Source organism: Neomonachus schauinslandi, chromosome 13, assembly GCF_002201575.2.
Source record: "Neomonachus schauinslandi chromosome 13, ASM220157v2, whole genome shotgun sequence".
NCBI classification, from domain to species: Eukaryota; Metazoa; Chordata; class Mammalia; order Carnivora; family Phocidae; genus Neomonachus; species Neomonachus schauinslandi.
The window spans coordinates 27,992,997-28,018,606 of NC_058415.1; the positions used below are offsets into that span (position 1 = coordinate 27,992,997).

The 25,610-nt window shown below is 45.5% G+C and overlaps 1 protein-coding gene across 1 annotated transcript in view; it reads left to right on the plus strand.

The window, feature by feature from the left end:
- LOC123326510 (death-associated protein kinase 1-like) overlaps positions 1 to 24,943 on the plus strand; it is a 94,334-nt gene extending 69,391 nt beyond the window's left edge. The window contains exon 2 of the mRNA XM_044920751.1: positions 24,718 to 24,943. Coding sequence (XP_044776686.1) covers positions 24,718 to 24,943 — 226 coding nt within the window. The remainder of the gene's footprint in view (positions 1 to 24,717) is intronic.
- The last annotated feature ends 667 nt before the right edge of the window (positions 24,944 to 25,610 follow it).

The window sequence follows — 25,610 nt, forward strand, 5'->3', positions numbered from 1 at the left end:
GTGGTTAAGCCATATTGATCAAGCCAAGATAACGTGTCTTTAGGTTTGGGATGCTCCTAGGAAAACTTCGTGCGGGAAGGCCAGTGGAGAAGTGGTGGAATGTCATTGTTCTAATCCATGAGGCTTCTTCTGGCATCTTCCTATCTTGTGTGCTATGCTTTTGAAAATGTAGATGTCTACTTGGCAGCCTGGATTCATGCCTTAGCTTAGAGCTCCTGGGGTCCCAGGAGAATAACAGCAGAGGCGCTACTGTTGGTGACTTCCAAGAAATTGGCATTACTAGAGAGGTGGGGGCTCTGGGGAGGGACGGGGGCAACAAGAAGGATTGAACCCTTCTCCTCCAGGGTCAAGGCCCAGCTTTACACATTCTCTTCTATTTCTTTGCAAAAGTGATTCCACTTCTTCAGTTTGGGGAAATCGACAGACTAATGCCGCAGGAATGAACTGATGGGCTTACTTTTATCCCTGTGGCTCCTGAGTGTGTCCTTCCATCCATCCATCCTTCCAGTAAAATTTGATTGAACACCTACAACTAGAAAACAGCCATTTGGGTCCATGGTTTTCTAAAGCATAGCGATAATGTGTGTGTATGTGAGTGTGTGCTAAGTATCCAGAGGCCAGTGGTGACCTGGTGTGGACTCACTGGTATATGTAGAGGTTTTTTGTTTTGTGTTTTGTTTTGTTTTCATTTAAACTGGACGAGATGACCAACAAATACAGAATTAGCCAATAATAAGCCCTTATCTGTTCAGAGATGGTGGTTGTAGCAGATAATAGCTATTGAGGAGGCAGGCAGGGAAAACCTTTATCTGGGGGCCAGAACCTCATGGTTATAGTGGTCCCATCTGCTCCTTCTAGATGATTCCTTTTAGTTCTTAATTTTAAAAGTAAATAAATAAGAAGGTCTGTGATTATCATTGGAGGGTTGTGGTAGGTTTAGATAAAGGCCCTCGGTGATGTCCTCCTCCTAATAAGGCCTGGAACCTGTAAACAGTGACCTTATACAGCATAAGTGACTTTGCAGAGATGGCAAGAGGCAACTATGTTGGGTGGGGGATCCAGTGCAGAAGCAATCTCAAATATTTTGTCCTCATAAGTATAATTTGGTTTTTAGACTACATGCCCTAGTTCGGGTTTGGAAAATGAAATCTCCATAGTATATACACAGTCATGAATTCTGTCCTTTATCCCTTTACCCTTGGAGGAATTTCTTACTCCAGAGTTTAGTTCATCAAATATTATTGAGCACTTACTGTATACAGGGCTAGTGTAAGCGTGACCACAAGGATTGATATCTGCTCTTGATCTAAGACTTCCTTTGTTTTGACTCTCCATGGCATCTCAGTAGTGATCAGATGGATCTCCCAGGTAGGACTGAGAGGTTAAACTTCTAAAGAGGTTTTCTGAAGCTTTAAGGAGAAGCAGGGCTGGGAGTGTGATTTGAACAGCCCGTGAGGACATTTAATGGGAACACTTGATCATGATTTTGGTGTGTGGCCTTTATACAACTTGGATGTGTACTCTGCTGTACAATGTGGATGACACAGAGCTCTGTGGGACCACTACACCTACTCCCCTAGGTCCAGAGTCGGGGCAGAGTGAGCGCGTGCCCCAGTTAGATAAAAATCAGGTAACTTATCCCAGTTGTTTCTCTCCACTTCTTTCAAACTCATCATGTAACACTGTGGTGTAGGCTGTTTCTCACTGTTATTCAGACCTGCCTTCATAAACACGTAGCTTTTGGAGATACACGGACATACTTATTAGTGCTTGGACACAAACTATATTCTTAAAATTGCATAGTTTTATTGTGCCTATATTTCCTTTTTTCCATTCAAGGGGAGGAGCTGGGAATAGCCATGAGTAGTGGTCTGGCTGGGATTATCCTCCACGCATCCTCATTAGCATCCTCAGAGCTCTTGCGTCTGTAGCAGATAGACTCAGGCTCACCTGAGCATGAACCATGATAACAGAACCACTCTGTGACTTTTTTAAAGAACACAGTTAATTTTACTTACAACGATATCCTGAAATCAAAATGGATTTAAAGTTGCACAGTTATCCTTATCAATAATAAAGAAAGCTGATTCTGGAGCCTGTTTCTGGAGGTGTGTAAGCCCATTTCAGTTGTGAGGCCCATGTTTTCTGTGTGTATTTCTGGCTAGGTTGAGATGTAAATTAGAATTGGATTCTTTTCCTGAACTGTTCCAGTTCCCTTTGGCCATGTGGAAAATGTGGGTCAGAAGCAATGTGCTCACATGACCAGCCTGCAAAACAGAGCCAGCCTTAAAACTGGCCTGCCTGAACCAGCCTGGAAACTTGGAGAAACTTCACTGGTGGGGAGAGGGTCTGCGGCAAGGGAACAAGCCAGCCATTCATCTCATGCCCTTCACCTGGAGTAGATCAAGGGCCTGGAGGTCATATGTATTTTACAACATTCATTCCCTCTCATTTTCTTTAATTTGAAATTTTGGGGCATAATGTAATAAGAAATTTTAACCGAAATTTAATCTGGACAGGGCCTCACATAGAGTTTGGTAACCTACAAAAAATAACTACACTCTATTAGGCCCTCAAAGCTATACCACTTAAAATAGTCAACTTTATGTTTTCCACAAAGATGGATTTTGTGCCCTGCTGGAATGTGGCCCCGTACCAGGTACATCGTTCTCCGGTTCCTTTGTTAATAAGCTGGAGGATCTAGTGAGATCTGAATTCAGTGTACATGAAGTAATAGTGAAGGAATTGCTAGAATCTTGGCAGCCTTTCTGATTGTACCAAATGATTTAAAGCAAAGGGAGGTTGGAGATGTGTATTAGTCAGCTCAGGCAGCCATAAGGAAATACCATAGACGGCGGGTTGGGGGGGCTGCTGACACAACAGAAGTGCGTTTTCTCACAGCTCTGGAGGCTGGGAGTCTGAGATCAGGGTGCAGGGTGGTCCTGGATTGCAGATGGCCACCTTCCTGCTGTGTCTTCACATGGCAGAGAAAGGAAGGGGGAGGGAGAGAGAGAGAGACAGAGAACAAGCTCTCTGGGGTTTTTCCTACTAGGGGCACTAATCCCATCATGAGGGCTCCATCGTTATGACCTCTTCTGAGGCCCAGAGGCCCCACCTCACAATGCCATCACACTGGGGGTTAGGGCTTCCATACATGAATTTGGGGGTGGAGGGCATAGTTCAGTCCATAACAAGGTGGAGTGATTTAAAATGTTGGATGTGTCCCAAAAAACCCAGTAGAGAAACAGCCATCATTAGAGTCTCCGGGACTATAGCATCTAGCCTTTTGGGGCCCAGTAATGGTTGACATCCTATGACAGTCTTCTCTGCTCTTCAGTACAGGGGACAGATCCTAAAATGTGGCCAGAAGTGGCCAGCCACATTGTTGAGCCTGCCACTTCACTTGGGTTGCTTCTGCCGCGTTCTTGACCATGCAGATTTTCTCCCTACCATGGTCACACTTTGCTGACTGCCCCCACTTCTAATGGGGTCTCTGTGCTAAAAGGGTTATTGCTGATCAGAACCACAGCAGCCACAGCACAGAATGTTCCCACTCTTCCAAAAAGTAGCTGATCCCCGGGATCATGGGACCTGTCTTCTCCAAGGCAATGGTGGACACAGTTGGCCGCTTTTAAAATGGCATGACACTCAACTTTATTATTTAATAGGGAGAAGGAAGGAAGCAAAAGAATGGAAAATAGGGAGAAAGACTCCTAGAGATTGTGATTCTCAGTTGGGAGAGGGAAGAATAATATTTCATTGTTACAGATTCCCCCTTTTGGTGATATTTTAAGCCATTTTAGGAACTATTTTAGGGGAAAAAAACCAACCCAAAACACCATACTGTGTCTGACACAGAGACAGCGCTCAAGAAATGTTCATTGAGTGAAAGAATAAATGGAGGCAAGTAGCAATCACCTGGATTCAGGCAGAGACCCCTGTTAATAAATACCTCAGCATATTTAAACTTGCCATTTGGCGGGAACACTAGGCGCTCTATGCGTAAGTGCCTTTGAGTCCCGTGTGATAGGTTTGTTGATTCTTACGACTTTCACCAACAAGGAGAAATAATGGACATCAGTCCTCTGATGTCTCTCAAGTGAGGGAGAAATGAATCAGCCCTGTATTTAAGAAATATGGTGCAGAGAGAGGGCAGATGTCTGGGAGCAGTGAAAATCTGGGCACGCAGACTTCTCTTTCACCGCCCCCCCCCCCCCCCCCGCCGCCACCATCCTGTCAGCAACTTTTACTTCCTTGCCGATGATGTAATCATTACCCTGCCTCCTAGTTTTGGGCCCCCTCATTACCAGGAACTTTTCCTCTGCTCCACAGCCACCACCCGAACAACCAAAATCTTGATTGCTGGCAGCTGTTCACGTAGCACCAGCTCCCACCAACTTGTCCACCCCTTCTTCCATGACCACTCTGGTCTCATGAGAAACTTCCAGTCCATCCACCACTTTTTCACTATCTAGCATTGCTCTCCTTTCGTCGAGGAGGAGGAGGGGGTGACTGAAATAAATATCACCTAAACTATCAATTTACCAAATGGGATCAAACTTTAAAAATCAGCTGACTCGGAATCAGTATTTCTCCCTGGGGCAGGATACATTGTAGCCTCCTGTAGAATACTGCTTAGAAATCTGCATAATTTCCTTCTTGGAGCCATAAGCCCGTCTACGCGAACCACTGGTTATACTGACAAGAATTTACTAGAGAAGCTGAAAGGAGATTTGGTAAATGCCTTCAAGTACATAAATGCTGGTTAGAACATGTGGGTTGTCCAATTGACTTCTGTGCACCATACAGCAGAGTGTGTTTTAAAAGAAAACCATTTTAGGGGCTCAGTCGGTTAAGCATCTGCCTTCGGCTCAGGTCATGATCCCAGAGTTCCGGGATCGAGTCCCGCATTGGGCTCCCTGCCCGGCGGGGAGTCTGCTTCTCCCTCTGCCCCTCACCCTGCTTGTGCTCTCTCTCTCTCACTCTCTGTCTCTGTCTCAAATAAATAAATAACATTATTTTAAAAAACAGTTTTAAAAGAAACCGTTTTAGTGCACATAAATGAAGAGTTGAAAGTGTAATCACATAGTTTTAAGATTAAAAAAAAAAGAAGATAGCAGGAGGGGAAGAATGATGGGGGGGAAATCGGAGGGGGAGACGAACCATGAGAGACTATGGACTCTGAAAAACAAACTTGAGGGTTCTAGAGGGGAGGGAGTGGGGGGATGGGTTAGCCTGGTGATGGGTATTAAAGAGGGCACGTTCTGCATGGAGCACTGGGTGTTATGCACAAACAATGAATCATGGATCACTACATCAAAAACTAATGATGTAATGTATGGTGATTAACATAACATAATAAAATAATAAATAAATAAATAAATAAATAAATAAATAATATATCTAGAATACACAGTCTGGGTCTCCAAGAGACATTTGGTCTCTTTATTCTTCTAATAAGGTCAGCCGTATTATCTTTCATCTTCCAATGATTAATGTGCCAAATTAGCAATGGTTCACTTCCCAGTGACTTCTCAAGTATCTTTTCCACTTTCCTTCTATAAATAAAATAATCAAGCTATGTCCCAGTTTTATATTAGAGCTGTAAAATTAGCATGAGGCTGTGCCATTTGTCACAACAGCCACGAGCCAGTTGCAGCTGTGGAGTCCGTGAAGTATGGCCAGTCCAAACGGAGATGTGCTGTGTGTATAACACACCCACTGGGGTTTAAGCGCCACCCTCCCCCCCAAGAAATAAGTAAAATACGGCATCATAATTTTTAATTAATTATTGACTACATGTTGAAATTATAATATTTTGATATGTTGGGGGGCGCCTGGGTGGCTCAGTCGGTTAAGAGTCTGCCTTCAGCTCAGGTCATAATCTCAGGGTCCTGGGATCGAGCCCCATGTCGGGCTCCCTGCTTAGCAGGGAGTCTGCTTCTCCATCTCCCTCTGCCCCTCCCCCCCATGCCCCGCTCATGCTCTCTTTCTCTCTCAAATAAATAAATAAAATCTTTAAAAAAATATTTTGATAGGCTGGGATAAATAAAATATATTCTAAAAGTTAATTTTACCTGTTTCTTTTTACTTAATGTGGCTACTCAAAAATTTAAAATTGCGCATGGCATTTACATTTGTGGCTTGCGTTGTATTTCTTTTGGACAGCTCTGTTCTAAATAAGTCATTGTTTTAGTTTATAAATATGTCCATTGCTTAAAACTTAAGTGTACATGTATGTCCTAATTATGAAGATTACATATTTATAATTCACTCCCTGTAGCAGAAAATTATTAGACACACCCTCTGAACAAATAATTGACACTAGCACTTAAATAGATTAATGGAAATTGAACTGACCTTTAATATAGTCAGATAGTAAGTTTTCAAAGCTTTCTAATGTGAAATTTTATTCTGTTTAAACAGTATGTATGTTTGGAACCAGTGCAACGTTCAATTCCGTTTGCTTTACCCTGAACCACTAACATTAACTCTTCTTTTTTTTTTTTTTTTTAAAGATTTTATTTATTTGACAGAGAGAGACACAGCGAGAGAGAGAACACAAGCAGGGGGAGTAGGAGAGGGAGAACAGGCTTCCCGCGGAGCAGGAAGCCCGATGCGGGGCTCGATCCCAGGACCCTGGGATCACGACCTGAGCCAAAGGCAGACGCTTAATGCCTGAGCCACCCAGACGCCCCTAACATTAACTCTTCTGAACCAGCTATATAGTGACATGTCAGTCAACCTTTCTAAAGTTAATTCAGCATCGTAAAAGTCAGCCTTCTTCAGTTTGTTTACATACGTCTTTATCAAATTCTATGGATCTAGTGATGAAAAACATCTAATTAATATTCTCTTTAGTGATTGGGCCAATGAATCAAAAATTAACCGGAGAAATTTGGAATTCCAAGGCAGAACAAATGGATTCATCCATCCCTTGAGCAAACATTTGCTGGAGGAAGAGGGTGGGAAGGTGTGCATCAGGGTCAGAACTCCTTCCTTGTCCTCATCATGTGAGTTCCATGGATTTGTAGGTAGACCCAAAGGTGTGGATTTAGGGAACATGGGATGTTCTAGTAGCTGCTCACGTTGCCTGATTCATTGTTGTCAGGCTCATGTGGACAGTTTCAAAGCTAGCGACCAGGCATGAAGCTTTCCTCCATGTTTCCTGCCTTCGTAGCAGATGGATGATAGTATTTCACATTTACTTTAATAAAAATGGAAGAACTAGATTATTTGGGGTTTTTTTGTGTTGAGTTGTAGAAGTTATTTATATATATTGGAAAACACTCATTCAAAAGAATATATGCAGCCTTGTGTTCATTGTAGCATTATTTACGATAGCCAAATTATGGGAGCAGCCCAAGTGTCCATTGATAGATGAATGGATAAAAAAGATGTGGTGCATATATATATGTGTGGTGTACACACACACACACACACACACATCTATATTCAGCCATAAAGAAGAATGAAATCTTGCCATTTGCAATAACATGGATGGAGCTAGAGAGTATAACGTTAAGTGAGATAAGTCAGTCAGAGAAAGGCAAACACCATATGATTTCACTCATATGTGGAATTTAAGAAACAAAACAAACTAACAAAGGAAAAAAAGAGAGAGAGACAAACCAAAAAATAGACTCTTAATGATAGAGAACAAACAGATTGTTACCAGGCCCACCAGAAGAGAGGTGGGTGGGGGGGATGGGTGAAATAGGTGATGGGGATTAAGGAGTGCATTTAAGTGAGCACAGGGTGATGTATGGAAGTGTTGAATCACTAGATTGTATACCTGAAACTAATATTACACTGCATGTTAACTACACTGGAATTAAAATAAACACACACGCACACACAAAATAATAATGGAAGAAAAAACAAGATTAGATCATTCTCTACTTTCTTTGAATATTTAAATTTTCCTTTTAACACTTTGTTTTCTGACAGGGAGCATTTCTGGAGGATGCTAATCTTATTTTTCTTACGCATGATGAATGTTGGACTTGAATGATCAAGGTTGCAAAGTTAATTGGAGAAATTTGAGGCTTCTTGGAACACATACAAACTTGAGTTAGCAACAGCCTCAGATGGCCTCAATTAGACCCTTTGTTCTATGACCGTCCAAGAGATGGACCAACGGGCTATAATTGCCTTGGGGCGAGGTCGCCTCATAGAATTTGACGATCCTCTCCTGAGGCAGTTAGGCCAGAAAGACCTCACAATATTAATTAAGGACCCAGGATGTGGAAATCTGCCATTTTTGTACTCATACTTTCCTTATCTTTACCCTGAATAGTTCGGTATTTTATAAGTGCAAGCAGTTAGCACCTACCCTCGTGCTAAGGTGTTCTGAAGCCAGCAGCCTTCACGGAAGGTACACTCAGCAGCCTGTGTTCAAGATGGCTTTTCCAGAACAGGGTGGGGAAGAACTTGATAGGTTTTTCCTTCTCTTATTTTCTCTAATAGGACAATATACAAGTCTTGACATGTGCCTAAGACATGTAGATGGTTTTAAGCAATTATGTGCAATAATAATTCTAATAACAGTAGCAAGCATTTGGTCCATATTATGAGTCAGGCAGTATTGAAAGAGTTTGACATGTATAATTCATTTAATCCCTATAACAACTATTTAATGTAGATGCAGTTGTTATGCTCAGTTTGCTGATGAGAAACCTGAGCCACAGAGAGGTTGAGAGGTTGCCCAACAACACACAGCTCTTAAGTGGAAAAGCCAGGATTCAAAACCAGGCCCTCTGCCAATAGAGTTTATGAGTCAAAATGTCATGCAGAAGATTAATCTGTCTGGATATTTAATTTTGAGTTTTGGAAGACTTGAATTGGCTGTTTCTAAATCCTGTTTAAAAGAATCCTTTCCTGGGGTGCCTGGGTTGCTCAGTCAGTTAAGCATTGACTCTTGATTTTGGCTCAGGTCATGATCTCAGGGTTGTGAGATTGAGCCCCATGTAGGGCTCCACGCTGGGTGTGGAGCCTACCTAAGGTTCTCTTTCCCTCTGTCCATCCCCACTTGTGCTCTTTCTCTCTCTCTCTCTAAGGAAAAAAAAAAAAAAAAAACAACAACAGAAGAAGAAGAAGAATTTTTTCCTTTCTGCTTTCATCATCCCATATTAGAGACTGACCTGAGACCCATTAGGAGTCTTTGGACATAGACATGGTGGTTTTATTCCCAGCTGTGATATCACTTAAATACTTCCAAATATTAATGTTATATTTGTTTGATAGAATGGAATATATAAGACACAATTACATCTTTTCACCACTTTTGAGTCTTAGGGCAGTCCTATAAGGTAAGCATTATTGATCTCAATTTCTTTTTAATTTCCTAAACGACCATGTTGAAGGATTAGATTAGCATTCCCACTGCTAGATGGCACAGGGGTCAGCATCCAGTACTGGTATCTTGTGGCTTAGCATTTTACCCTCCTCAAGATACATTTCCTCAGGTTGTGGGTACTCTCTTGTCACTTTGCAAAGTTAATCTTAAGGCCCATGTGCATAAAATATATTTCTAAAAAGAGCCTAGAGAAGTTGATGGAAATACGGATTTTACTTTGAGTTTCAATCTGGGGAGATCATGAGGATAATAGAGATTCAGAAAATGCATAGAGAAGACATTCTGTTGTGGAATTTCAACTGTACTCAATGATATGTTTTCTTTTAGTTAAGTGAGGAGAACAGTACAGCAGAGCCTTGATTTCTGCAGCCCATAGAAGCAGAGCATCTGAAGATTAGAAAACACCTAAGAGACCGTTGTCCCTCCTTCCACTCATTCCTGGCTGATGGCCTAATTCCTCTTGACAACCTTTCAGAAAACAACAGTTCTCCTGCCCAGAAGCCAAACCTCCTTGTTGCCCTGCCCCCACCCCCTGCCTGCCACCTACACTGCTAGCATCTTTCCTACCAAGTGCAAGTGCCCAGCCTGGGGCCCAGACTCAGACTGAGTGCAGGAGCATTGCACCCTTCAAACATGCTGGTGCCATGCCAACTGGTGTTGGCAGTGATGTGGCTTGTGTCATTTGTGATCAGCTAGAACTGTCCGTTGTTTTCTGTATGAGCTGTTGTCATATGAGGTTAATTTCTTTGAACCTAAATACAGGGATTTCTGTTTATCTCTGTTATGAATTTTCTTATTCAGTAGGGATAATTCAGATCCTAGGTTCTATCAGTGATTATAGCCATTGCTCTTAGACTAGTTCTTAAAAAATGCAGTAAGTATGCCTTCATCTGATATACTGAGAAACGTCTTACCAGGACAGTGCTAAACTCAAGAGCTCTCTAGCCTGCCACATGGTGATTCACCAGTTCATCGACAAAAATATCATGCAAAATTATGTCACAGGCCTTGCTGAAATCAAAACATTTTCTTTGTCTGTATCATTTCTTATTCCTGCTCATTTTACAACCCAGTTGGAGGCAGGGAGATTGTTCTTGCTGATTGTGCTGTCTATTGATCACCTGCTGTTTTTAATTCATCTGATCAATAATTGATTCTCAGTTTTTGCTGGAGACTAATAACAAGCTAATTGATCTTAGAGACCGAGCCGGCTTGGTCTTCTTTTGAACATCGGTATAGCGTCATTCCTCAACATTGGTCCAAGATGGCCAGCAATAATTTGAGATTGCTGCAGCCACCTGAGGTTTGACATTCTCAGACCTGCAGACTGGAATTTCTTTTAAATGCCCAGCCAGGCATCCTTTTATTATCCCTTTTATTAACTGAAGCCTCAGTTAGTTCCACTTTACCAATGTTTTCCCAACTCTTTCCTAAGTAAAGATCATGGACCTCACACGGGAAAAAATGGAAGCTCAAAAGAATTCATTCATTTCCTACTATGATACCATCCACTATTAGCCCTTTTCTGTCTGTCTTCTGTTACATGTTGATTTCTTTTTCTTTCTCAAATCTTAGTACATTTGGGCTTCCTGAATAATTTGTGCTCTTCTGTGGTATTCCTACGAGGTCATGGGTCTTGTCTTCCTGTTTTCCATTCTTTAGGAATCTGACCTCATGGAGTTTGCAGATTGCATTGACCTCTCAAGGGCCAGTGATTGCTAAATGGTTATTGACAATTCTTATTTTAAAAATATTTAGGTCGTGCTCACTTACCTGAAGTTATGGTCTAAGGTATCTGCTTACGTAAAGCACTTAGGCCCAAGGGGACCTTAGCTCCAAGGAGACCAGGAGAATTCCCTTAATTGTCAATAGCCCATATGAGGACTGTAATACACCTTTGCTTTTCAAATGAATGTACAAGATCGAATACACTGTCCCCTTAACAAGCTTCTGAGGTAGGTAGGCAACTGCCAGGGGGGCCTGTTGGGACTGAGCGTATGGCTGGAGCCCAATAAATAAATGATGGAGAAAAATGAATGCACATAGACTTCCCAGAGCTAGAATATTCTTAAAGCAAATGATGAGACATCTTTTGTGATATTTCTAATTACTGGAGCAGCCGTTCTTCCAAGTGTAGAGGGTCAACGGAAACATTTAAACAGATAAGTAGTCAGCATATAGTTTTAGGGTGACCCATAAGGTCATAGAGTCAACAGGTACAGCTGGCCCTAATACAACACAGATTTGAACTGTGTGGGTCCAATTATGCATGGGTTTTGTTTTTTTTTTTCTCTCCAATAAGTACAGTGCAGTACTGTAAATATATTTTCTCTTCTGATGATTTTCTTAATAACATTTTCTTCCTTCTAGCTTACTTTATTATAAGAATACGGTATATAATACATATAATATCTCTAAAATGTGTGAATTGATTGTGTATGTTATCTAAGGCCTGGTCAACAGTAGGCTATTGGTAGTTAAGTTTTTGGAGAGTCAAAGTTAATACTTAGATTTTCAACTCTGTGGGGGGTTGCTGCCCTAACCCGTGTTATTCAAGGTCAACTGTATTAATTAAAAAATTTTATTGAATGCACCATATTAGTTTCCTGGCTGTTAATTTTCAGAAAGAATCCTATGTACAGGTATGATACAAACATTAGCTTTTTTTTTTTAAGCTTATCTATTGGTAGAGTGTTAGGAAGCTCACATTTGGTAAGCTGATTCTTCCAGTGTTACTTCTTTGTAGTTCTAAACAGAGTCACTGGTAGTGTATCCCTTACAAATGCCTGACAAATTGTAAAGTAGCTGGAAACATGGGCTCTATTTCTGTGCCAGTCACTCGCCTGTTCAGTGGAAAGCAAGCTGCAAATCCCATGTGTTGGCCTCCTACAGCTTTCTAGCCACCACCTCCCTCCCAGAGTTCTCCAACACCATGAAGCCACCTCACTGTGCTGGAGACCAGCGACCCTCACTTCGGGGGTTGATCTAGAAGCCGTGGAAGGCAGCACCTAGAGCGGAAAGCCTAATCAAGCGGCCTGAGGTGGTGCGCCTGCCTTGGGGCATCACGAGTGTGTGTTCGATTCTTCGCTGCCCTGGGCCTGTAGCCCTGGTTTCCTTAGAGCCTTATTGCCTGCCTGGGAGTTGTGGTGGATGTAAACGGGGTGGCCTGCCTGGCCTAGGTGTTTCCGTGTGAGGGCAGGTCAGCACAAGCTCTTGAACCCAGTGGCAGGACCATGCGGCCCTGGAGGGAGGTGTTTTGGCTTCACTCATCTTTGCACAGTCAGAGGCCGTCTGGGTGGCGAGGGGTGCAGGGCCCCTTCGCCCCCCATCCTGCAGCTGAGGAAGTGGGCACCCACAAGCAGAGGGGCTTCCCACCACACCTTGACAGGGGCCTTTGTAGAGGTCGGAGCCCCTTCTCTGCTGAGATGCCTCCCTCCCCTGCCTCTCCCACCAGAAAGTTGTGTTTCCATCAGATAGAGCTTCTGAAGCTCTGGGGCTGATCACTCCGACTCCCCCTGAACTCAGACTCCACAGTTTCTTAGGAAGTGACACCCCACAAAAAGGGGGTTGGGTGTGCAGTCCCTGCTTTGGGAGGTCTCACTTTCATCCCTCAGGCACGCGAGGTGCTTTTCACTTTCTCTAGTGTTTGACCTAAGACCTGGTTGGTACCACCTGCTCCTCAGAAGTCCCACTTCTGGGGAGAAGTCACATCATCTGGGTGTTCTGTCTCCCAGCCGAGGAATTCACAGCCCTCCGCTGCCTCTGATGATAATCTGCAGGTTTGCTCAGGTCCGATCACAGGGGTGAGGTCAGCCCACGTGGCAGGCTTCCAGGGACTTCTGCTTCCACCGAGGGAAGACTCAGACTTCCCGGGAGCTTGGGTTTCTCTTTAACTTATCATCTTTCGGTTTCATCTGCGTGGCTCTTTCTTCAGGTAACTCCAGTAGTGACTTTCCCTGCCAGCCAATCCCTTGCCTGGCCTGAGGTGACCCCCTCGGCCCTCTACCTGTTTTCTCCTCTCCCCACACTTCCTCTGTGAGGTGAGTCCCCACCTGATTCGGAGCCAAGGTAGTGGATCTGTAGGCATCACGGGAAAGGACTTGGCCAGGAGCGCTGTATAAAGGACTCCTCCCAGCCTGGCTGCCTTGTCGAGACCTGGGCCTGTGATTCTTGCAAGCCCTGGGAAGAAGAACCATGAAGAAGCCGCTCCCCTCAGTTGTGTTCAGTCTCCAGAGCCAGACGGGCCTGTGTACAGGGTCTCCCAAGCGCATCGGTCATCCGAATGCACTGGAAGCCATGTCACAACAAGCATATTTGCATTTCTTCCAAAGGCACTCAGGTCCAAACCCTTCAGTGTAGGCCTGGCTTCTTGGGATAAGGTGGAGTTAATCCTTCCAGTGACAAAGCATGGCGGAGGGTCCCAAACCTGCCCATGACATGCTCACCTTGACAGCACATATACGAAACTTGCCCATGAAAACACACAAGCAAATAGTATTTCTACCTAAGCTGCGATGTGCAAACATCCAGGCATCTTTGTGAAGAGCCTCTCATGTTCCAGAACCGGGCAGAGTACAATTCGGGGAGGATTATCACACAGTTTCTAGAAGCTTCATTGAATCCATGCAGCTCGGTGTAGTATTTGCACGATTACGTGTGCCCATTAGACTCGGCTGAACTTTACCTTTCTTGTTACCTTTGGCTAGTTTTCCCCATCTTGAATCTCTGCACCCTGAATGAATCTTTCTTTTTTGGTCATGGGATAAGGGACTTCAGCTCAGCTCCTGTTTGTCTTCCCTTGCCCCATGAAGTTATATGAACCTCCTGCTCTCTTTTTCAGCTCTTTTCCCCCGAGAGCAGCTTGCTGAGTGGAGGACAGATCCTACCTTATGACCCAGTTAACTTTAGCCCAGAAGCTGAAAGGGGATGATGTGACAAAGTCAGGATGATCACATAATGGGATTGGCCCAAGGGATAGCATGCTGAAGTCGGAATGAGTGAACAAGGGACTTACCCGTCTGAGTTTCAGCTGGGCAACCCAACCCCCCACTCCATGTTTCAAACACAGTCTTGGGGCAGGAAGCCCAGATCTGCAGTCACCTGTCGTGATCACCATTGGTTAAATGGGAGGGCTGATCCTGGTGTGACACCTTTCCTTATAAGGGCCTTGTACTCTCCGTAATACTGGACTCAAAGGGCAGTCCTGATTCCAACGTGGGACTTGGTATATTTGGAGAAAAATATTTGGAGTATTGTTGTTTGTTTTATTTGTCTGTTGAAGGTCCTCTTTAGATTGCATCAAATGACACTTTTCCAATACTTGTTATCTTTTTTGCTTTCCCTTTGGCTTTAAAAACAAAAAACAGACACCAAGCACGCGTTCTGTGCCCAGCCCTGATTTCGGTAGCCCAGGTGGTGCTGAGTGGGGTGGGTGGAGTTGCTCCCAGCCCTCAGCTAGCACGGGACCCCACTCTGCACACCTCCATCCATCATATATAGCACTTGCAGATCTGTTACATGGAAATGTCTGGTTAAGCCCTGTGGGTTGTAAATTCCTGAAGTCATCACCATGTCTGAATCAGGCAAGATTAGATATGGCCACAAGTTACAGTAACCAAAGGAACTGCCCCCCCCGCCCCCCCAGAACAAGATGGCAGTGTTGCTTCTAGGCTTGCATAAGCCAAGTGCCCGGGAGGCTGCTGAGGACTCGCTCTAAGGGGTTTGAGGGTCCGGGCTCCTTCCCATCATTGCCACATGCTTTCAGTGGTGGCTCTCGTGGTCCCAGGTGGCAGTAGGGCTCAAGAGTTCTCCTATGAACTGACCAGCAAATAGTACTGCACTCTGCCTTGGGGTCTCCTCTCTCCACACCTACCCTGCCGGCTCTCAGTGCCTATCCACAATACCCGACCCAGCTGACCGTCTGAAAGAAAAGAAAACTTAGTCTCAAGTGGTACTGGGCTTGTGTCAGGCCTAAGACCATCGTGCATGTCCCCATCTCCTCTAAGCAGCCAGACCAATAGCCAGAAAGAGGCAGAGGAGTACTCACTCCTAAAACAGCAGGTGGCTTCCTCTCCCTGGCCTGACTCCGTCGGTCCCCACCCTTCTAATGGGCCAGAGTCCCGAAGGTTCTCAACCCTGCCAGGGCCAGCTTTGTACTCAGCTCCACCCCGCCGCACCCCGAGGGTGTGTGCCTTAGGCAGTAACCTCCAAATGCAGTTCTGGGTTGAAAATTAAAGGGAAACTGGGCATACAGAGTCCAGCCCCAGCTCTGAAGAAGAATTTAACTGGGAGAGAAGACTAAAGCGGACTTTCCTTAAAAAACTTGGATTTCAAAATTTCAAAACGCTCCATGACAAAAAAAAAACAAGCAAAAAAAAAAAAAAATCAAAAAAGGGTTTTGTGGCCAACAACCCAAACCCTCTGAAACGCTGAATGCTGTCCCTTCTCTTGGAGAGGGCAGAGTCTGCCGAGTCCTGCGTACAGAGACCTGTGTGACTTTTCCCTAAACTTGCTTGACCCATGACACCCTTTCTCCAAGTAGCATCTGTTTATTTGGGAAATGCACTTCCAGATGCATCTCAGACCGTCCCCGTCCAAAGAGCTAGCCCAGGGACAAGTGGAATGAGCAAATGTACTGCTACCTCTCTAATCATCCTTATTTCTGAGTCCTCACCTGCTGGGGTTTGCTAATTCCTTAATTATAATGAGGCTGTTCGAGCTGCCTGATGCTCTGTGTTTTTGGTTTCTTTGACCCACTGGCAACACCATACTTGTGTGAGAAGCCAGATCCTTGCCCACCCTTGCCTTGGGTCCTGGCTTTTGCTCTCTTCTCCTGGGCGTGGACTTCTCTATGTGGTCCTGTCCTCCAGGAGGCTGCTCTCCCCAAGGGGTCCACTCTCTGCTCAGTTCCTCCCCCCCCAGCGTGCTGCTCCAGTATCTCCCAGCCGCCCTTGGGCAGCACTTCCAGTTCCGCATCTCACTCCTGACTCAAATGTGTTGTTCTGGTTCCCAGGATGATAGGCTGGTGTTTATGCCCTTGGTAAACCCTGCCTCTCGTTGTCCATACCCTGGCAACCTGTGCTGCTTTCTTATCGGTGGGGGAACCCTTCTTCAGATCAGGTGCCATTTTTTTATTATTTATTTTTATTTTAGGGGGTAGGGGCAGAAGAGAGAGAGAATCCTCAGTAGGCTCCACACCCAGCACAGAGCCCAACGCAGGGCTCGATCTTATGACCCTGAGATCATGACCTGAGTTGAAATCAAGAGTGGGATGCTTAACCGACTGAGCGACCAATCATGTGCCATTTTGACTGAGCTTGGTAGCAGTTTAAAATCATTTTTGAGGGGTTGTGTGTTTTTAGTCATCATCATCATCATCACTGGCTTTGGTGTTTTTGTAAAAGGTGTTTTGCCCTCCTGTCGTGTGTAGCTTCTCAAAGGGCAGAGAGAGGCAGCTCGGAGTTTGGGCTGCACCACGGAAGTCTTCCAAGGGAATTGAACTTGGTGCTCAAGTTCCCAGTCCCCGGAAGGGTTAGCCTTCATTGTCTGCTGAATTCTGTGCGCTGGTGGCTGAGGATGGGAGGGGAGGCTTCCACTGGGCGGACTGAAGTGCTTCCTCCTTGGCATCGCTGGCGCCGTGGGAATGCCCTGGGCGTGAGGAACAGTCAGAGTGAGGATTAGGTAGCAGCGTGTTCACGGAGTCCTGTTGGGGCGGTGGGTGTTGTGTTTCAGGGTGGGGACCGGCTTCCCCACAGAGACTAGAGAAGGTAAACTGGAGACGAGTGGCGAGCACAGCTCAGCCAGGGATCTGTGAAGGCATTTCAGTGCGAGCCTTTGGGGTTTGTTGTCAGTTTTGGTTCTGACACAGAGATCCCTCCTAACTGCTGCAGAGCTTTCTTTGAAAGATAGGGAACTGCTGCCAAGATGAGGAGCAAAGAACCTGAAACATGAGCCCCACGTGTGGACGCGGCCCAGGGGCGGCGGGGGGAGAGGCTGCGTTCAAGATGGCCTGGGCATTCTTGCTCCTTCCCATGCCCTCCCCTCCCATCATGCCAGCTTGTGCCCCTGGTCACCTGCTGGCCTCTCACCCTCCGTATTGAATCCTTCCCCTACACAGTTTCCCAGGTCTTGGGTCAAACCCACCATCCCAGATATTTTCGTGGCTGTTCTACCTGTCCATTGCTGCATAACAAACCACCCCCAAGTGGGGAAGCACAAAGCAGCAGTTTACCATCCTCTCTCATGCTTCCGTGGGTTGCCCGAGTGTTCCTGCTTGGGGTCTTTCACGAGGTGGCACAACACTGTCGGCTGGGGCTGGAGCCATCTGAAGACTTGATGGGCCAGATGTTAATGTCCACTCGCCCGGCTGACCTGTTAAAGCTGCTGTCCGCTCGGAGGGAGCTGTGGATGGGGACACCTCCACATAGCTCGGGCTTCTCCCAGGCTGTTGGCAGGGTTCCAAGAGGGAACGCCCAAGAACGTGTGCCCCAAGAACCAGGCAGAAGTCCCCAAATCACTTTTGCCACATTCTGTTGGTCAAACAAGTCTCAGATTCCAGGAGACCAGGATGAGAGTCCACCTCATGATGGGAGAGACGAGGTCACGCTGTGGGAGAGCATGTGAGCTGGAAGACAAGTGACTGAGGCCATCTTTGCAAAGGACGGTTTGCTTCCCCTCGCTTAGCCGCAGACTAAAACTTCAGCATCTAAGTAAAGCCATAAGGTCTTTTGGGGACCAAAGGGGACAAATCAAATAGGTTTCATCCAAAATGGTTGAGTCCTAATGGGGGGAAAAAGTGTAGAGACTTAATATGGAGCTTTCACAGTTGTTGCAGAAATTTGGTGCTGCTTTTCAGCCTCTGAAACACACTGTCCCCTCTGCTTCTTTGAGAAGTACCAAGCTGAGACAGCTTGTTAATTTTCATCCCTTACATGAGCTCCATGTGCTTAGAGAACCCAGCACACATGCATGGCCTATTTCATGTTGGCATCACTCTCATACAGATGGGGAAACTGAGGCTCAGGGAGGTCACTGCGTTCCCACATTGTTGGCCAAGTTGGGGTTGTCATTGCTCCATACTGTGCAGGGCCCTGTTTGTGGGGCTGCCCTCACCCTTCTCCACCGCTCCCTCTTCTCTCAGAAATACAAAGCAGCTCTTCCATGCCTCTCCAGCTCGGCTTTCGCTCTTTCCTCCTGGACACCGTTCCTCCACACACTTTCTTCACCTCCCAGCTGGCGTTCAACCTTCAGGACAGCCTGACCTCATGTTCTCCCCTGGGGTGCTTCACAGTGGCCATGTCCTTTTTATGGCCCATCCCATACTATGGTGTTATGTGCTTGTCTCTCCCATTAGTCTGTAAACCCTTTGGGGTCTTTTCCTCTGCCGTCAATGTGAACTCATCCTTGAAAAATCATTTCTGTCACCTCATCTCTTATTTAAGACTTGTAATTCCAGTGTTCAGGCAGGATTCAAACCACTGATACTCTTTCAGTGCAGATCTTCAAGAAAAATAAATGGCCCATAACCAGCACTCAAATTGTACCGAAGGTTGATACATGAATTCAAAAGTAGAAATTATTTTGCTTTAATTAGAAACCTTATTGCAAAGTCTTGGGGGGAGGGGAGAGATGGAGCTTATCATTTGATTGAAGCCAGATCTGTTTCCAGCATTAATATAGGGAACTCATAACAATAAATAGTTACCATAAATAATTTTTAACTTACATATGCTGGGAAGAGGCATTTAAAATCAACAAAAAAAATGGTATACTGTTTTAGCCCCCTTTTTCTGAATTGGCACCCACCTTCCTGGGCGGGAGCTTGTTCCAATGTGGTGTCTAGATCAAGGTCAGCAATGAAAATTTTAGCCCCTAGGTTAGGTGCCAGCACAAAGGTACAACACATTGTCACGTTCAGTCAGGTTGCTCTTCCTCCCTTCTGAATGCAACACCTCTGACACTGTACATTCATCCCATCTTTCCCCAAGTGAACAAAAGTCCCACAAATAAATGAATTTGAAAATAAAATCTGACTGGATTAAACAGAGTTCATTCAACAGCTTTACTTGTAATGCATTAAGAAGTACAATGGACCTATAAAAGCCCACATGCTTCACAAATGTGTGCATGCCATCCTTGTGCGCTGACCTTGAGAATCTTTTGTGGCTCTTTCTAATTGTTAGTATAGTGCTTCGGAAGCACACACACAAACATGACTTACTCTTTATTGCAGTGAACTTCAGAGCATGGTGACACAATGGTTTTAATTAGTTAAAACACTTCCTGAGTTTTCAGTGGGGAGGAGAAGGCAACACTGCCCAACTGCATTCAACCACAGCCCTCCTCTCTGTGCCTCCCCCTCGCAAAGCTTTTTCCTGAAATGATTTGTAAACCCATCTATAACTTCACAGGGGTGGGCTTGTATTTCAAACAAAATGGACATAGGCCTGGGACAGCAACGGGGTTCAGTGACTGGAGCATTGGAGGCAAATGCACTTGGGATTCACTTCGCAAGTGTGGAACTTACTTACAGGAAAGATTTGAGGTAACTAGAAAAAAATCTCTCTAAGGCTTGGTTTTTTCATTGATGGAAGAGTTGATGGTGATGTGAATCTTATAGGGTTGTGATAATGAATAAGGTCATATGTGTAAAACTCCTTGCATAGAATTCTGGTTACAGTTCATTGAGTGAGTACAAGGTGATCTGATTAGATCAATGAGTTAGACAAAGACATTAGGTGGCAGGTTGTTCTTTATGAAGTTTTGCTCCTTTTATCCAAAGTTTTCTTTTTTTGATAACATTTATGATTATTTTTGAATCAAAAAAAATTTTGTTAGTATAAAACTCCTTAAGGTGGGATGTGTCTCATTGGCTTTGTTATAGATCTGGCCATTAGTGGTTAATACATGTTTATTACATTTACTTGAAAGTTTCTGTGTCAAAGTGAACTTGGCTGGCTGTACCTAGTCCAACAAACTGTTCTGTCAGTTATTAGGTGACAGAAAACATGAGTACATTTTTAAAAAACAACATACAATCGATTCTCATTATTTGTGGTGTAGTTATGTTCTATGATTTCACTGCAAACACTGAATTAGCAAATACTGGACCGTTAGTTCTGGAGAAAATACAGGGTTAAGTTTCTATGAGCCTCTGTTCATAACATTTCCATCATCAGATCAGTGCATAACCTTGTTTCATGTATGTTTCTGTTAAAGGGTCTTATGTAATACACATCGTTGATTCCTTAACATTGGACTCATGGCCAACAGCTCTGATAGCCCTGCCCAAACAAAGCTTATCTATCCATTACATGTTTTCTCCACAAGTCCATCACAGCCTCTGTACTTATGAGCGCTGGACTTCACCCTTTGGGGGCTATTTTAAATAGTGAAATCACCAACAAAAAGCAAAAATGAAAAAAGCCTGTCACTAAACGGACTCTTTAAAGGACATTTGTTTACTCTCCGGAAGCTGACGTAGAAGGCAGAGTGTCGCCTTGACCTGTGACAGCTGGGCATGTGCACCGCGGGTGACTCGGATCCTCAAATGACCGTGACAGCACTGCCAATGTTGATTATGAAGTTACAAGTACAGTTTAGGGGGTAGGTGAATTTGCAGATACGGATCCTGCAAAAAGTGAGGGTCACCTGTATTCTGTTTTGTCCCTTTAAATGTCCCCGGTATACAGTGCATTTTCTGTTTTCCAGGGACGAAGCTGCATTCCCCCATCCGTGGACCATCGCTGCAGCTGTCCATGGGGGTGTCTGTCACTGGGGAGCCTCTGGTGTTTGTAACAGGACGGAGGCTGGAGCTCAGGCAGCCCCCACCCCGCTCCCCATGTGTGGCGGTGGTGGCCCTGCTTCTCGGTGGGCATTTACTTTCCTCCCTGCCCTGTAGGAGCTCACCCTGGCAGCAGTATCGGATTGTTTCTCTGGGATCCCATGATTTAGAAGCTCTTGCCCCCAAAAGCCTAAACAATTTGTTGTTGTTTCTTTTTTCAGTTGTTATTATTGGGGGAGGGGGATCGCGAAAGAGGACCTAGCCCCCGACGTGGGTGTGAGGGAGCTGGGGGGCTAAGGGCCGCTGCTCAGGAAGGAAAGGATGGGAGCAGCAATTCACCACCAGCCCAGCCTGTGGCGGGGGGTGGGGGGGTGCGGGGGCGGGGATGTCGTGTTTGAAGGTTGAAGCCAGATGCCAGGGTTGGCTTGAGTTTTACACACTTAAACACAGTACAGCCCTGTTGCAGTTTTTTCTTCTTAGAGCTCTTTTCCGCTGGCAGTTTTGAGAGGTTGATACTTGGAGGCCTACTGCAGCACTTTGAGCTTTGACGCACAGACTGTAAGCTCGTGACTGTGGCTCCCACTGCCGAAGATGAGTAATAGCGAATAGTCGTTGAGGACATAATACTGCTGGGCGCTGTTCCAGTCACTTTCCCTGTATTATTAGCTCATTTAATCTGTCCTTTCCACCCCAAGAACCCTCCCAGGTAAGCACTATTATTCTACCCACTTGGCAGATGAGGAAACTGAGGCAGAGAGTGGTCAAGGAGGATGTAAGCCCCCAGTTACGTAGCTAGTAGGCGGGGCGGGGCACCAGCCCAAACAGGCAGCCTGTGCCCTCAGCCCCACACAGAGCTACAGAATTACAGTGAAGTGTCTTTGGTTAACACCTCTGGTTCTTTGGATCCAGAAGTCAAGAGCCGCGCATAGGCATCATGCATGAGCTCCTGGAGGAGCCCTGCATCCCATGCCTCGGGGGATGAGAGATCTGCCTGACAGGCCTCTGTCCTCGTGGAGCTGCAGTCTTGGGAAGAGTGGAAATGGGCAAGAAATAGGCAGAAAACATCCGAGGTGCTCGGTGGATTCAGGTGCAGGAAAGAGCACTGGTCGGAGCAAGGAGGTGGGGCAGATGTTGGATAGTCAGAGATAAATAGGAAAGGTGTCTTTAAAGATAGCATTGAGATGGGTGTAGAAAAGTGGTCCTTGAAATTAGTCTACACCTTCTCGACCATCTGCAGCCAGCGTTAGTTGGGACCTTAGCCACAGCCATGGGATTAGAAACACATCTTCTCCTGGGCAGGAGGTTCTATCCCACCTGCAGGCCCTTATTCCTACCTGCTTTCCCCTCGTGGGGACCCGGAAGTGTGAGTGAGGTCGACTGACCGGTGAAGGAGTGGGTTCCAGATTTAATTAAAAGGGGAAAGGTCAGCATGGAACATTTGGTAGGAAAACAGTTTGGGATAGTCTTTGAATTTAGGCTTGCATTTACGTTCTTTGAGTCTCTCCTAGCTTTTTGGTTTTGTTGTTTAAAGCAACGTGATTCAAACCATTGAGTCTGCCTTGAATCTTTACAGCCCCTGAGAAAAGTTACAGTGCTTGCCTGACAGGCATTCATGGGCCCAGCCCCTGGAAGCATGGGTTGTGTGTGGGTCAGAGGTCCTGGGTTGGACCAGGGCACTGCCCCACCCGACATCCTGGGACCCCTTGGGAGCTCTCAGCTGGGACATGATACCCTCTTTGTGAGAAGGGGGAATGTAAGTACCACTTCATCAGACTCTGCAAAGTAGTAGCCGACTTTGTTCTATAGTCAGGCTGTTTTCCTTCCCCATAAGCCCCATCTCTGCTGCCCACTTCCACCCTCCAAGAGAGAAAAAGCCCAATTCTTTGCTCTGCAGAAAAAAACGGAAGATGTTGTAATACAGTCGTAACAGATCCCATGGCTCTTTAAGGTCGTGAGTTTACAGGCAATTGGTGTTATCGTTCTGGTGTGATTTATCTTCAGCCTCTCTATTCTGCTGCAGGGGGAAAGAGAGTCTTAATAACCTGTCGTGCAAAAATTTGGCAGTGCCAAAGAAATAATCCTTTACTATGTGTTTTTCTTCACTGACCTCTGCTGCTGACGTAAATGAGTAATGTATTCAAGTATCCATTCTGTAACATTGAAATGTTACTGTTCATTTGATTTTCTCTCCCCCTTTTGTCTTCATGTGAGAATAAAGCTAGTTAAAAATAACTGTGATAATTCTCTATATAGCAGTTCTCCAGCATCTGCCAAGAAATATACAGATCCTGTGATGGGTGGATCCACCCTACTTTGGGCTCTGGGGAAGAAGCGAGGTGCCAGCATTAATACAGGAAGGGTCCTTTGTATTGTGTTTCACTTACTTTCAGGGTAGCTTACTGACCTCTCAAGACTTTCCCTGCTTATGTATTCATTTTATCATTTAGTGTTAAGTTCTGTGATTCTTTTATGTATAGGTAGGAGGCTCTGGTTCCATGCCGTGGCATAGGATGTATAGGATGCTTTCCTCTGCAAGAAATTGAAAGCCCAAATCAAACTGGCTTTAGCAGTAAAGGGAATTTATTGGCTTCTGTTGCTGAAAAATCCAAAGGCAGATGGCTTTCAGGCTAGGGTTGATCCAGCCATTTCACAGTGTTACCACAAACCTGGTTCCTTTTCTTCTACTGGCTCTGCCTCTGCAATGGTTGGCTTTAAACCAAGAGTGGACCTCCCCCTGGTCCCACGATGGCTGGAAGCAGTGACTGGGGTCATGTAGTTAAGTGTTCACATCCAGAAGAGAGAAGAGTCTCAGAAAAGGTCTTTGTCTCTGCATTCTCCAAAAGGTCTTACTTAGGTCATGTGCCTGTCACTGGAGCCAGGAAGATACAGTACACTGATTGGCTTAGCCTAGGTCACAAGATGCATATCTGTAGGTGGGGTGTGGAGTCAGCATCCTCAGAAGTGCAGGATCCCTAGAAAGGAGAGAGGGAGGTGATGCTGGAGAAGCCACCAACAAATATCAAGTGTATATGGCTAATCAATCCCTGAGGTGTGAACAAAATACATAGCTTTTTTTTTTATTCTGGATGTTTAAATTGATAAATATTCGTGCTAGAAATAGGTCACTGAAGGCAGGGCTCTATGTATTTTTCTCAGTTCGCTCATCTTGATCCCTTGTTTTCCCTGGACATACAGGAGAAAGGCTTGTCAGAAGGAGGTCAGGTTGGGGAGCTCCTTCCTGCTATCCCAGAGTCTGAAATGGGAGGGAGGAAGGAAGCACAGAAATGGAGGCATCATTCCCCATTCAGTAAAATATTCTTCAAGACAAGATTATCTGTATTGCTTGCAACATTATTCTTAAAGAAACAGGTTTAATGAAATGGAAGCGTACTTAAGAAATAACCCTGCTTGATTTGTTTATTTCCCACACCACGGGCTCTCCTACTCACCATTCCGTGGCCCCTCCTTGCTCATACCATGCCACATCCTTGCCACATCCGTGCTCAAATTCTGGGTTTTGTAGGGAGCAATAAAGAAATGTGTAAATGACCTGTAACCTCTCATCCTCTGTCTGCAGTGGGCAGTTTGCAGTCGTGAAGAAATGCCGGGAGAAAAGCACTGGTCTACAGTATGCCGCCAAGTTTATCAAGAAAAGGAGGACGAAATCCAGCCGGCGGGGCGTGAGCCGCGAGGACATCGAGCGGGAGGTCAGCATACTGAAGGAGATCCAGCACCCCAACGTCATCACCCTACATGAGGTTTATGAAAACAAGACAGATGTCATCCTGATCTTAGAACTGTGAGTGCGGTCTGCGTGGCTGTGGCGGGGCCGGGGAGGCACAGGGTTGGGGGGTCAGGACCGTTGAGGTCCGCCCACGGCTGCCCTGCGGCGGGACAGGAACGAACTCTGCTTTGCCAAATCCGAGAACAACCGCGTGCTGCCTGCCCCGAGACCCGTCTGAGGTTCTCTAGAATGATGCTGAAGAGCGGCTTCCACGAATGTAGTGCCACCCGATTTGCAAGAGGGTCCCCAAATCTTGGGGGTTCCTCTTCCATTGGTCATGATGTCATCTGATTCCTGAGCTGTCTGATCAACTTTAAGCTTATGTTCTTTTTCTCCTCTCGCTGTTCCTCTGCCTTCCCTCAGTTTTTCTACTTTTCTTCCTCCTCCCTCCATCTTAGCCCCCCCACTTCCATTCTCAGCTGTTGGAACTGTCAACTCTAATTACATGAGAGGGTAAAATTGAACGAGCATCACTCAGAGGTGATTATAGGACTTGTTTTTAAAGCCGTTCACTTATTTTCTTGGGCAGGCCCTGCCTGTCGGATGTGGTTATGGGCAACGGACTGTAGTGTGTTGTTCTGTGATGTGTCTCTCTGTCCCCAGGCCCCTGTCTGAGCGTCCCACCCCTCGCAAAGAAGCCGGCTGGCGGGGAGGAGAGGAAGCTCCGCAGGAGCACCTGGCTGGGG